Source organism: Danio rerio, chromosome 10 (genome assembly GCF_052040795.2).
Source record: "Danio rerio strain M-AB ecotype USA chromosome 10, GRCz13ab, whole genome shotgun sequence".
NCBI classification, from domain to species: domain Eukaryota; kingdom Metazoa; phylum Chordata; class Actinopteri; order Cypriniformes; family Danionidae; genus Danio; species Danio rerio.
In genome coordinates this window covers 6,074,704-6,087,678 of record NC_141030.1, presented here as the reverse complement: position 1 = coordinate 6,087,678, position 12,975 = coordinate 6,074,704, and the positions used below count along the sequence as shown (strand labels likewise).

General features: G+C 38.4%; 1 protein-coding gene across 5 annotated transcripts in view; it reads right to left on the bottom strand.

Annotated features, from left to right (window-relative positions):
- Window positions 1–6,084: 6,084 nt before the first annotated feature.
- The window catches only part of pam (peptidylglycine alpha-amidating monooxygenase), a 94,736-nt gene continuing 87,845 nt past the window's right edge, over window positions 6,085–12,975 (bottom strand). For 4 of the 5 annotated variants that reach the window (XM_087270101.1, XM_087270103.1, XM_087270102.1 and 1 more), the window contains 4 exons: window positions 12,062–12,115; window positions 9,761–10,078; window positions 9,614–9,676; window positions 6,085–6,882 (listed from right to left, as the gene is read on the bottom strand). In XM_087270101.1, the coding sequence (XP_087126227.1) occupies window positions 6,704–6,882; window positions 9,614–9,676; window positions 9,761–10,078; window positions 12,062–12,115 (614 nt within the window). In that variant the 3' untranslated portion in view covers window positions 6,085–6,703. Of the gene's footprint in view, window positions 6,883–9,613; window positions 9,677–9,760; window positions 10,456–11,443; window positions 12,116–12,975 lie in introns of all 5 variants that reach the window. The other variant, XR_015500755.1, reaches the window with a different exon arrangement.

The window sequence follows — 12,975 nt, the reverse complement described above, 5'->3', positions numbered from 1 at the left end:
GAATATTCTTATTGGTCATATCTTGAATTTTCTGGTTGGTCAGAGCCTCAATGTTCTGATTGGTCAGAGCTTGAATAATCTGATTGTTCAGTAGTTAGTTGGTTTTCTGATTGGTCCGTGTTTTGGTCAATGCTAATTGCTGTTAGTGTTCTAATCGGTCAGTGCTCAGCCGATGTTCTGATTGGTCAGTGCCCGAAAATTCTGATTGGTCATCTCCTGAATTTTCTGATTAGTCACAGCCTGAATGTTCTGATTGGTCAGTGCCTAGTCGTTGTTCTGATTGGTCAGACCTTGAATAATCTGATTGTTCAGTAGTTAGACAGTTTTCTGATTGGTCAGTGCTAATTGCTGTTAGTGTTCTAACTTGTCAGAGTCTAAAAATTCAGATAGGTCAGAGCCTGAAAATTCTGATTGGTCAGAGCCTGAATTTTTCGATTGGTCACAGCCTAAAATTTCAGATTGGTCAGAGTCTGAATCTTCTGATTAGTCAGAGCCTCAATGTTCTGATTGGTCAGTGCTTAGCTAGAGTTCTGATTGGACAGTGACTGAATTTTTCAATTTGTCAATGGCAGAACGTTCTAATTGGTCAGTGTTTCTGTAGTATTCTGATTAGTTTGTTCAGATTTCTTTATTTTTTTTAATTATGTGAGGTTTCAATTTCAAATTTCTGAGAGAAGTTAAATTTGTGGTTGCAAATAAAATTTGACAATAACAATAGTAATAAACATTTTGCTCTAGTATGGAAATTATTCCAAGTCAAATATTTTATGGAACATAACTGTGCGTTCACATTAAAGACGTCGAGAGGATCAAAGTTCGATCTGGCCGCCCTGAAGACAACGCTGTCTGCCTTTACTGCTCTGCTGGCGAAAGCGTCAATATTCTCTACATTGATTTTGTATTTAAAGGGGCTGTTGCAGCATATCAGCAAATCACTTATCTGTCCATTTATCTGAAATATTCTGAAGCAGCAATACTGTGGTGCGTTTCCCAAAACCATCGTTAGCCAACTAAGGTCGCAAGTTCCGTCGTTACAAACATAGTTTGTTGATTTGCCATTTCCCAAATCCGTCGCTCCAACGAACATTCGCAAACTGCATCGCAAACTTGAGGACTCGCAACTACAGCTTTGGAGCTGTAGTTAGAAACATAGTTCCTGGCTGTGTTCTATTCCCACTCATCCCCCCATATGCCCTATTTAGAACATTCTAACATTCAATGTTGGAGTTATTAAAAATAAAAAAAGCATGAAGGTTATCTCCTTTAGGTGTAATTTGCTTCCAAACTATTTTTACAGTTCAGTTTTAACGATCTTCACGTTTACAATTGTGCTCCCTTCGCAGTGCGCTTTGAAAATATTGATGTCGTTTTAAACACAGCCTCATGGCGAAAGTTATAGGTGACCTATTATTTAAAAGCAGAATTTGTTACGTCTCCAAAGCTTGTGAAAACAAAAAGCATACGTTAATTCTTTTAATTTATTGTGGGTTATTTATTACAATATCATTTGGACAAATCAATTTAGGTTTTTCTCTAAAGAAGTAGCTACTCCACCCAGTGTCATTATGGGGGTTTAACGTTATAACTAACATGGTTCAAGCAATGGTTCTGCGACAGAGAAACTAGGGTTTTGGGAAACACCCGTCACTACATCGTTCTTTTCCCAAACGATGCATCGTACTATGATAGTTCCGCCGCGAGTTACATTGTTGTTCGGGAAACGCACCCCTGTTTAATACTGCCGTTATAGTTAGTATGAGATTCCCTTCTTTTAAAAAAATGCATATATAATAGTCACATCAGCAGGCCAGTAACTGATACTGTAAAAAAAACATTGTAAATAATCGGAAATTAGGCAATTGTGGCCAAAACTAAAGTTCTTTGAAATCCTCTCAAGCGGTGGACTTGAATATTACGATTTCGGCTTGCTGCCGAAAAGCGTCATACACATTCACTACCATAAAGTCAACTTTACTTCAACTCTCCTCGACTCCCACACCGCCAAAGACGCCAAAGACGCACTGCTCCTCTCCTGTTATCACCGCCCGCTTCCATTGAAAATGAATGACTTCCGGCTACTTTGACCCTCTCGTCGCCTTCTGCCTGAACGCATGTAACTTGATAGGAGGGTTTTGGGAGTGTGTCCGCGCAGTTGATCTTGTAGAGCATGTTAATGTTTAACAGCCTTATTTTACTCATCAATTGAAGATTCCAATTTAAGAAACAATGCCGTGAGTTATTGTTCTGGGTTCTGATGTCATTCTTGCACCACTGTATTTGAAATCACACCATTTTTTTTGCTGTAGAAGCTTGATAAGAGTTTATCAAGAATTGACCAATGAAACCTGCTTTATTCAGTCTCAAATATTGATTGTATTCCTGTTAAACGGGAAAACATTGGAGGGTAATTGTGTGATTATTTGTGAAATGTAACATTCTTATTGTACTTGTTGTTTCACTGCGAAGTACATTCAGACGTATAATAGTGATACATTTCTGTTACGATTTCAAGTTAAGCCAAAGTGTTGAGGAATCGTCATGCGGATGATTGAGTTTCCGCATATAGATGACAGATCTTCTCTTATCCGCTTGTTAAGTGTGACGTCACGCGAAGCGGCTTCCGGGTCCAGGCGCTCTATTCAACTGAATGGGGAGACTCATGAAATGGTAATAATAAACGTTTACAAAGCGATTAAATACTTTCGAAAATCACGATCGCAATATATATGTCCATGCCTAATATCCGATGGCCAGAAAGTGATTAATTTTTTATAAATTGTTAAATTTTTGGTATTTGTGATGCAGCAAGCCCAGAGATTGTCGTGTACACTATGATTTTATTTAAATTTAACTTTAATGTGTGATAGTAATAAAACGTGATCATAAACGAATGATTTCTCCACTCAAATGAATGGTGGCTTGGACCCGGAAACAGTATTACATACGTCACCACTTAACAAGTGGATTAAACCAGTAAATGCTGCTGGAGTGTGTGTCAGAGCAGCTCTGGAGATCATCGGCGGACTCGAGCTGCACCATTTATTCAGAGAGTATTATTTTATGTGGTTGGATATTCACAAACATGAGCCCACATCCTGATTGGATCAACTGTGCCTCCCTGTTCTTGATTTGATCATCCGTAGTTCACCAAATTCAATGACATTCAGCGTTACAGATATTTCTATATTTATGCATCACCAATCATAGGAACAGACTTTAGCACTGTGCACAACTGTGTTGGTTTAATATTAAAAACAGAGCTTATACGGTTTATATCAACAGATTTGGGTTGGACTCTTCATTTGGGCTTTTCTCTTCATTGTACTGCTCATTGTTGACGAGCAGACTTAAACTCAAAGCTCTGATTGGTCATTAGTTACTGAGTGTTCTGATTGGTCAGTGCTTAATGAGTGCTCTGCTTCATCAGGTCCTGGATGTTCTTATTGGTCAGATCCTGAATGGTCTGATTGGTTGGTGGTTGAATGTTCTGATTGGTCAGATTCGGAATCTTCTGATTGGTCAGATCCAGGATGTTCTGATTAGTCAGATCCTGAATGTTCTGATTGGTCGTGATTAATTATTCTGATTGGTCAGTGCTTAGTGTTCTGATTGGTCAGATCCTGAATCTTCTGATTGGTCAATGCTTGGTGTTCTGCCCGGTCAGATCCAGAAAGTTCTGATTTGTCAGGGGTGGAATGTTCCGATTGGTCATTGTCTGGGTGTTTTCATTTGGTCGGTGATTGAACGTTCTGATAGGTCAGCACCTGGATGTTCTGATTGGTCAGAGCCTAGATGTTGACTGGTCAGTGTTTAGTGTTCTGCCCGGTCAGATCCTGAATGTTCTGATTGGTCAGAGGCTGGATGTTCTGATTTATCAGTGCCTGATTGTTCTGATTGGTCAGTGGTTTAATCTTCTGATTGGCCAGAGCTTTGTCAGTGTTCTGCTTGCTCAGATACTGAATGTTCTGATTGGTCAGAGACTGGATGTTCTGATTTATCAGTGCTTGATTGTTTTTATTGGTCAGTGGTTGAATGCTCTGATTGGTCAGATACTGCATGTTCTGATTGCTTAGTGCTTGATTGTTCTGATTGATCAGTGTCTGATTGTTTTGATTGATCAATCAGAACATTAAACCACTGACAGTGTCTGATTGTTCTGATTGGTCAGTGGTGTAATGTTCTGATTGGTCAGTGCTTAGTCAAGTCATAACCTGGATATTCTTATTGGTCAGGGGAATGTTCTGATTGGTCAGATTCTGATTGACCAGTGGTTGAATGGTCTGATTGGTCAGCGTTCTGATTGGCCAGCGGTTTAATCTTCTAATTGGTCAGCTGTTAGTCAGTGTTCTAATTGGTCAGTGGTTAATGTTCAGAGCTTTAAAACTTCACAGTCTCAAGTTGAGATGTCATTTCTCTTGCTTTAAGTTTTCTTAAGAAAACTGAAAAAAAGTGTGCCAAGTTGCACGTTATTTTTACGTTATTGACAAGTATTACTGATCATATTTCAAATATTCCTCGTTTTACCCATACGCAACAGGATGTGAGCTCTAGCTTGAGTTAACCTTGTATCCGTGGTTCTCGTGATCTCCAATATAAACTAACACTACATTTAAAACGGCAGTTATGAAATGCAAATGTTTCACCGTATGCCTTTTCTACATGTATCTCTGTGTGATATCATTTCTGTCATAGCATCACTTATGTGTATATCGCTGATACTAAGGTCTAATAAAGACTTTATCCAAACGTCCTCTAATCATTGTATTTCTGTAGTAACATTTGTTGAGTTCAACTTTGGAATTGTGGGTAATGCAGTACTTTGGTTTTAATTAATCAGAGGGTAAGTGAAGTTTCACAAACCAATTTCCGAGGAGCACGTGATATGATTGACTGCAGCTGGCCACCCATCTACAATCATTAGTTAGCCAATCAAATTAATCCAAACTCACTATAAGTAGCCTAGCTAGATTTACTCCCTTATCTTCGTTTTCCGAAGAAACCCCCCATCCACCCCTTCGCCTCCTTTACCGCGGGGAGCTCTCGAGAACCACCTGATGTTATACTCCCCTTACTTGCTCTATCGACCAGGCGGGAGCCCTGGGCTCAACTATCTCTGAGCTCAGGGTTCTCTCCCGGGACAGCATGCCAAACCTGCTAACAGTTGTCAAACAATATCTAAGTGTGAACTCTTGAAAAGAATGTTGTCAAAGGGTGAAATAAATAATGAAAAAGTCGACACAAAGTCTCTGGTTTTAAAGCGTTTGCGCACGTAAAAAATTATTATTATTATTTTTTTAGTTTACTCACCCTCATTTTGCACTGAATAGTCAAAGATTATGTTGAATACATGATAATAATTATTAATAAGGGGCAGCACGGTGGCTCAGGGGTTACCACTGTCACCTCACAGCAAGAATGTTACTGGTTTGAGTTCTAGCTGGGTCAGCTGGCATTTGGCAAAATGGTCAGTTGGCAAAAACAACCAGTTTTCACTTTTTTTGGTGAAATATATCTGTCCCAATAGTGTTTATAGCAGCGTGGGACACAAATATGACTGTCAACATCTCTAAAATTGTGTTTTGGTGTTTCTAGACTCAGCCGCGGTCACACGAGCTTGTGTTTGCAAAATGCTGTCGTACGGCGTTGCGAAAAGGGACGGGGTTAAACAATATGATTAGTCATTAATAAAAGTGAGCGATTGCTCCATTTTAAATGATCTTCGATTGGTCTTACACAATCACCTGATGTGATTTTGCAGCCACCAAGCTTGAACTTTCGAATGCAGTGAAATGCGAAACACGTGATTGTGTTTCTACGTTAATTACAGGTACGGTACGGTCATCGGTCAAATCAGCGCAGATTAGCTTCACCCTAAGGAGGGATTTGGGAACAAATGAATCACTGAACGAATCATATAAGAGTCTCTGGGATAATTAGGTAAAAATAAATGCAGATTATAAGACAACGAAAGTGTTTTTTGACCTCAGCTTGTTGCTGGAGACCCCCAAAACCCAAAATGTGACCTTTTAAAATGCAAAATAGGCACTCTTTAAGAGGCTTCATACAAGCGGTAGAGAAAGATGATGCTTTGCAGACACTTTATTACACAAATAACATTGTTACTGAAAATAGTATTCTTGCAATAAAACCTCAGTATCACAACAAATATCAGACACGTCTCACATTAGCTTTGAAAATGTAGTAAATGCAGCCTTAAATACGTCATCTTTTTTTCTGTCGTTTTTTTTTCCGTTTTATCAGATGCAAAAAAACCAACTCAAATCACAGTAGACAGTAGCAGCTCTTAAATATGTGGCACGTCTGTAATAATATATATATATATAGGTGCTGCAGAAGGCGAAATACAGAAAAGGCACAAACATACAGAAAATGTTATGACATGAAATGCCTGGATCCTTTATATATATTAATTGCACTGCTATCGGATCGATAAGTTATCGGAAGAAACGAAGTCGCAGGTAAAAACTAAATAAATAAATCTACCTTTACTCTCTTGTTAAAAAATAATCATCTTTCTCTTTAAAATGACCATCTCGGCGTGGTCCCTTTAAAAAAAAACGCATAAATTAAAGTGGCAGTCGTGGGTCTCGGGGAGGACAGTTTTACACTAGAGATCGAATGTTTCAGCAGCCGATACGAACGATTACAGAGATGACCGAAGCGGAGGGACGGGCTCTTTTGTTTAGGAGGATGAGATTGGCGGTGGTGGAGCGGAGTACTCTTCGTTCTCTGAGTCGGTGGCGTCCTCATCGTCTTTCTCCATGTCGCTGCCCTCAGTGCTCAGCCGGTCGAAGCCATGTCGAGTGTAGCCTTTGTGAGTGGCGAAGAAATTGCCCAGGTTCAGGCTTCCTGCTGCTTTGCCTGTGGATGAGGAAAAGGCATTAGACAGAAGCCTAGTGAGAGGTAAACACCGTCAACAGGGGAAACTGGAACTGTAAACTGTAACATTTTTAAAACATTTAGTCAATCGTTTTTAGCTTAGCATAAATCATTGAATCGGATTAGACCATTAGCATCCAGCTCAAAAACAAGTTTTTATATTATATTATATTATATTTCTAGGTCGATATGACTAGGAACTATACTCTCATTTAGGCGGAACACTTTTAGCTTAGCTTAGCAATAATCATTGATTCAGATTAGATCATTAGCATCTTGTTTGAAAATGAGTGTTTAATATTTTTCCTATTTGAAGTGACATCGAATACTACGACTGGTGTAAAATGACAGGTTGGTAATTTCTAGGTCAATATGGATAGGAACTATACTCTCATTCATGCGGGAGCACTTTTAATTTAGCTTAGCATAAATCATTTAACTGAGTGGTTTGTTAATATCTCGCTCAAAAACAAGTTTTAATATTCTCCTAATTGAAGCTTGACTTTACTGTGGTCACATCGTGTACTTAGACTGATGTCAACTGCAAGGCTGCCATTTTCTAGGTTGATATGGCTAGGAACTATACCCTAATTTAGGGTAGAGTAATTTTAGCATTGCTTAGCATAAATCATTGAAACGAATTAGATCATTAGCATTTCGCTTTTAAAGTAGTTTTGAATATTCGTCCTGTTTAAAGCTCGACTTCTGTAGTTACATCGTGTGCGAAAACTGATTTAGAAAATAGCCTTTTCAACAGTAGATCGATATGACTAGGAACTATACTCTCATTTAGCTTAGCTTAGCATAAATCATTGAATCGGATTAGACCATTAGCATCCAGCTCAAAAACAAGTTTTATATTATATTATATTATATTTCTAGGTCAATATGGCTAGGATTTATGCCCTCATTCAGGCGGGAGCACTTTTAGCCTAGGTTAGCAATAATCATTGATTCAGATTAGACCATTAGCATCTTGTTTGAAAATGAGTGTTTAATATTTTTCCTATTTGAAGTGACATCGAATACTACGACTGGTGTAAAATGACAGGTTGGTAATTTCTAGGTCAATATGGATAGGAACTATACTCTCATTCATGCAGGAGCACTTTTAATTTAGCTTAGCATAAATCATTGAATTGAGTGGTTTGTTAATATCTCGCTCAAAAACAAGTTTTAATACTTTCCTAATTGAAGCTTGACTTTACTGTGGTCACATCGTGTACTTAGACTGATGTCAACTGAAAGGTTGCCATTTTCTAGGTTGATATGGCTAGGAACTATATTCTTATTTAGGGTAGAATAATTTTAGCATTGCTTAGCAGAAATCATTGAAACGAATTAGACCATTAGCATCTCGCTTTTAAAGTAGTTTTGAATATTCGTCCTATTTAAAGCTTGACTTCTGTAGTTACATCGTGTGCGAAAACTGATGTAGAAAATAGCCTTTTCCTACAGTAGGTCGATATGACTAGGAACTATACTCTCATTTAGGTGGAACACTTTTAGCTTAGCTTAGCATAAATCATTGATTCGGATTAGACCATTAGCATCTCGTTCAAAAATGAGTTTTAAATATTTTTCCTATTTGAAGTGACATTGAGTACTACGACTGGTGTAAAATGAAAGGTTGGTAATTTCTAGGTCAATATGGATAGGAACTATACTCTCATTCATGCGGGAGCACTTTTAATTTAGCTTAGCATAAATCATTAAATTGAGTGGTTTGTTAATATCTCGCTCAAAAACGAGTTTTAATATTTTCCTAATTGAAGCTTGACTTTACTGTGGTCACATCGTGTACTTAGACTGATGTCAACTGAAAGGCTGCCATTTTCTAGGTTGATATGGCTAGGAACTATATTCTCATTTAGGGTAGAGTAATTTTAGCATTGCTTAGCATAAATCATTGAAACGAATTAGACCATTAGCATTTCGCTTTAAAATGAGTTTTTAAATATTTATCCTATTTGAAGCTCCACTTCTGTAGTTACATCGTGTACTAAGACCAACGAAAAATGAAAGGTTGCTATTTTCTGGGTCAATATGGCTAGGAACTATACTCTCATTCAGGCTGGAGCACTTTTACCCTAGCTTAGCGTAAATCATTAAAGCGGATTAGACCATTAGCATCTAGCTCAGAAACAAGTTTGAATATTTTTCTTATTTAAAGCTTGACTCTTCTGTAGTTACATCATGTAGAAACACTGGCGTAAAATGAAAGGTTGCTATTTTCTAGGTTGATATGGCTAGAAACTATACTCTTAATCAGAGGGAAGCACTTTTAGCTTAGCATAAATCATTGAATCGAATTAGACTTAATAGCGTATATATAAATGCAAATAACCATTTTCTCAAATAAATGTGTGTAAGAATATATAGACTTACTGTGCAGATATACAAACAAAAAATAAATATACACATACTACATAAACACCACGTAATCTTTATTTTGGATGCTAATAATATCAATGATATTGCTATACTGCTCAGTGATTTTCGGTTTTGTTCTCCCCCCGCTCTTTAGCGGGATCGAGCGCGGCGGGTAGAAAACGGGGCGGGTCGGGCAGCGGGACAACAAGTGCTTAATATAAGCGGGAGCTATCGGGTTCGGGCTAAAACCTGGCGGGTGCGGGCGGGAGCGGGATTCAAAATATAGTCCCGCGCAGATCTCTAATCTAAACTACTTTGGGAAAATCCTATATTCTCTTACCTCTGATTTTGCCCAAGATTCCTCCTGCTGACCCTGAAGGCTCCAGCTTCACCTGACAATCATCTTAAAAGGAGAAACAGATCAAAATCAGTCCTGCAGAAAGCAACACAGAGGAAAGAGAACGAACAGAAACAAAAAAGCAGTTACCGCTGTACATCCTGCTCTTCTTCCAGCGGATGAAGACCCCGATGGCGATGACGCTCACCAGCGGGACCAGCAGGAGGCTTGTGATGACGGCGGGAGACACATTCTGAGCGTTCTGATTGGCCACGCTCTCAGGGCTCTTATTGGCCACACTCTCAGGGCTGTGATTGGCCACGCTCTGCGGAGGCTCTTTCTCTTTCGGAGCTGCCAGCGGCTGCTGATGCGGAGACACTTCTTGGATCTTCTGCACAGCCGCCTCCACATAATGAGGGGGAATCTTGGGTAACGGCTTCAGCTTGGCCTGCACAAACGTTTCTGTTTCTAAAATGAAAGGAAGGAGAATATTAGATGACTATAGATTTGGGGGATGCTTAGTTCTCATGAAAATTTGACAATCTTCATTTATTCATCTTGGTCACTGTATTTATCAGCCAAAGCAGAATGAACCGCCAACTATTCCAGCATATGTTTTACGCAGTGGATGCCCTTCCAGCTGCAACCTAGTACTAGAAAACAACCATACACTCTCATTGACACTCGGACAGTTTAGTTTATTCAATTCACATATAGCGCATGTCTTTGGACTGTGGGGGAAACCGAAGCACCCAGAGGAATATAGGCTCTTTTTACAACCTCCGTGAAGTAAACACATAAAAAAGATGTGTAATTTTCTGTAAACGTGACTCATCTTTAACCAGCTAAACTCTGCTGCTATTTGGGGATTTCCGCCTGGATTTCGCCTACCCAAATTAAAAAGCTTCCCAAATCCACATGCAGAGGTGTAAATACAAACATTTGGTATCATTTTAAAGAAAACCCTTTGAATTTTCATAAAACACTACTGAAAGTGTTTAAAATAACTAAATATGCTGTGTGTGTGTTATATAAACACCTAAAAAAGGAGGCGCTTTTTGTATTTTTTTTATAAACTCAAATTTGAAAGTGTACCTTTTAGGTTCTGTGTGGTCTAGCTTGCTGTAATTAATTTTGGTGGTTCCTGCACATGTCTATAATCATAGGACAAAAGAAATATGTCTCCACCATAATCTATGCAAAAGTTATTGCATTCCAACTGATGAGAGGTGCTGTACAAGCCACAGGGAGCGATCATTGTTTTCATATTTCACTATTCTTTTGTTTGATCAAACATTATTCACTGTGTTTTGACCACGTCAGACATATAAAAGGATTACTTAAGCACATCACCTCAAAAACAGAGGAGAATGGCCCTGAAGCGCACAGCATAAGGTAAGAGATGACAGCTGTCTGTGCTATCTGGGGCTGCCTATTGATCATAAATGTATTGTTTTTACTTCTGCGCCATGGAAACACAGCGATTCATTCAACAACTGTTTGATATGTGAATATAATTCAGTAAAAAGAATGCTAAAACCGTATGACTACCGGCAAGAGCTTTCATTTGAGCTATAACTTGTACATGTGTCATATATGAACCATATGAAAATGAACCAATGTTCAATACCCAGCTCGGGTATCCAAAATACTGTGTATTTAAGTGTAAATAACTTTTGGTATGGTAGAATAAAAACCAAAGTGATGTATATGTGCATAAAATATAGATTCCACACTATAAAACGAAACCACTTACGGGGGTCTGGTGCAATGGTAGCCCTTTAAATCTTAAAGCGAAAGTCGATGAGGTCACGGACCCGGTGCCAGTTTAACTGGTTAAAAGAACAATCCACTTTTTTTTTTGGAAAGATATTACAACTGCCCTAGACTTAAAAATTTGAGTTTTTCCCTTTTTTGAAGTCGGCCGAATGGATTAAAAAATGTAAAACTAAACTGTCTTAACTCTAGGGCAGTTAAAGGACATCTGTGTAGTTGGCACCCCACAACAATAATTCCCCAAAACTTTGCTATTCCTTTCTGCTACTTTTGTGCTGAACTGTGCTGCTAAAATGAATGTTTGTGGTTGTATGATGTCTGAGATTTTGAAGATTATTTTTTTTTATTCGTGTGACTAAAGAAGATTTGCTTTTTGCATCTTCTCGACATGTCAGCACAAACCACAGATGCATTATGCAAATTTTCTAAGAAAATACTGGAAATACAACTCAATTCAGGCAGATTACAGTCACAGTACAGATTTTACAGTCACTACTTCTCTAATTTCTTACCAGTAGTTCTGGTTTTTAACTGTGGACAACTGTGGATGCTTCATAATCAGTGAGATATTCAGAGGAACAGTAAACGTTTCTCACTTCAGTCAAGAGTGTTTATGTACAGCTGCTGGGGTCAATGGCACTGTCTACAATAATGAACACAATCCAGATTACTTACCTTCGATTTCTTGGACCTCGATTCCACCCTTTTTAACCGAGCGATGTTCTGCCTCTACAATGACAATTTGTTTTTAGAAAAAAACACACAGTGAAAATGCACTAGTCATTTTAAAAAGTTAGTTTAACGTAGAATTAAGTTTTTACTGTTTCGACTTCATTTTATTAGGTTTGTTGAAATAGCTATACGTCAGTTTAACTACAATAACTACACTCACCAGGCATTTTATTAGGTACACCTCACTAGTACTGGGTGGGACTCTCTTCTTCCTTTAGAACTGCCTTAATCCTTCATGGCATAGATTCAACGAGTTACTGGAAATATTCCTCAGAGATTTTGGTCCATATTGACATGAGAGCATCACGCAGATGCTGCAGATTTGTCGGCTGCACATCCATGATGTGAATCTCCCATCTACCACATGCCAAAGGTGCTCTATTAGATTGAGACCTGGTGACTGTGGAGGCCATTTGAGAACAGTGAACTCTAAACCATTCGAATGTCACAGAAGAAATCAACGTTGGCATCAACAAGGCATTTGCGCCCACAGAATTGCCACTCCCTGGATATTTTCTCCTTTTCTGACCATTCTCTATAAACCCTAGCAATGGTTGTGCATGAATATTCCAGTAGATCAGCAGTTTCTGAAACAACCATGCCATGTTCAAAGTCCTGCCATGTGATTGGCTGATTAGAAATTTGTATTAATGAGCAGTTGGACAGGTGTACCTAATAAAATAGCCGGCGAGTGTAGAAGTCAGTTTAATGTCTTTTAACTTGAAATGACTTATAAAGTTAAAAATTTAGATCAGCAATATTATTAATTTTATTTTATTTTTTTACAGGGGAAGACAAAACAAAATTGTTTATTTTTAATAAACACATATCTTGTTTACAGTTTATATTTTCAAAGA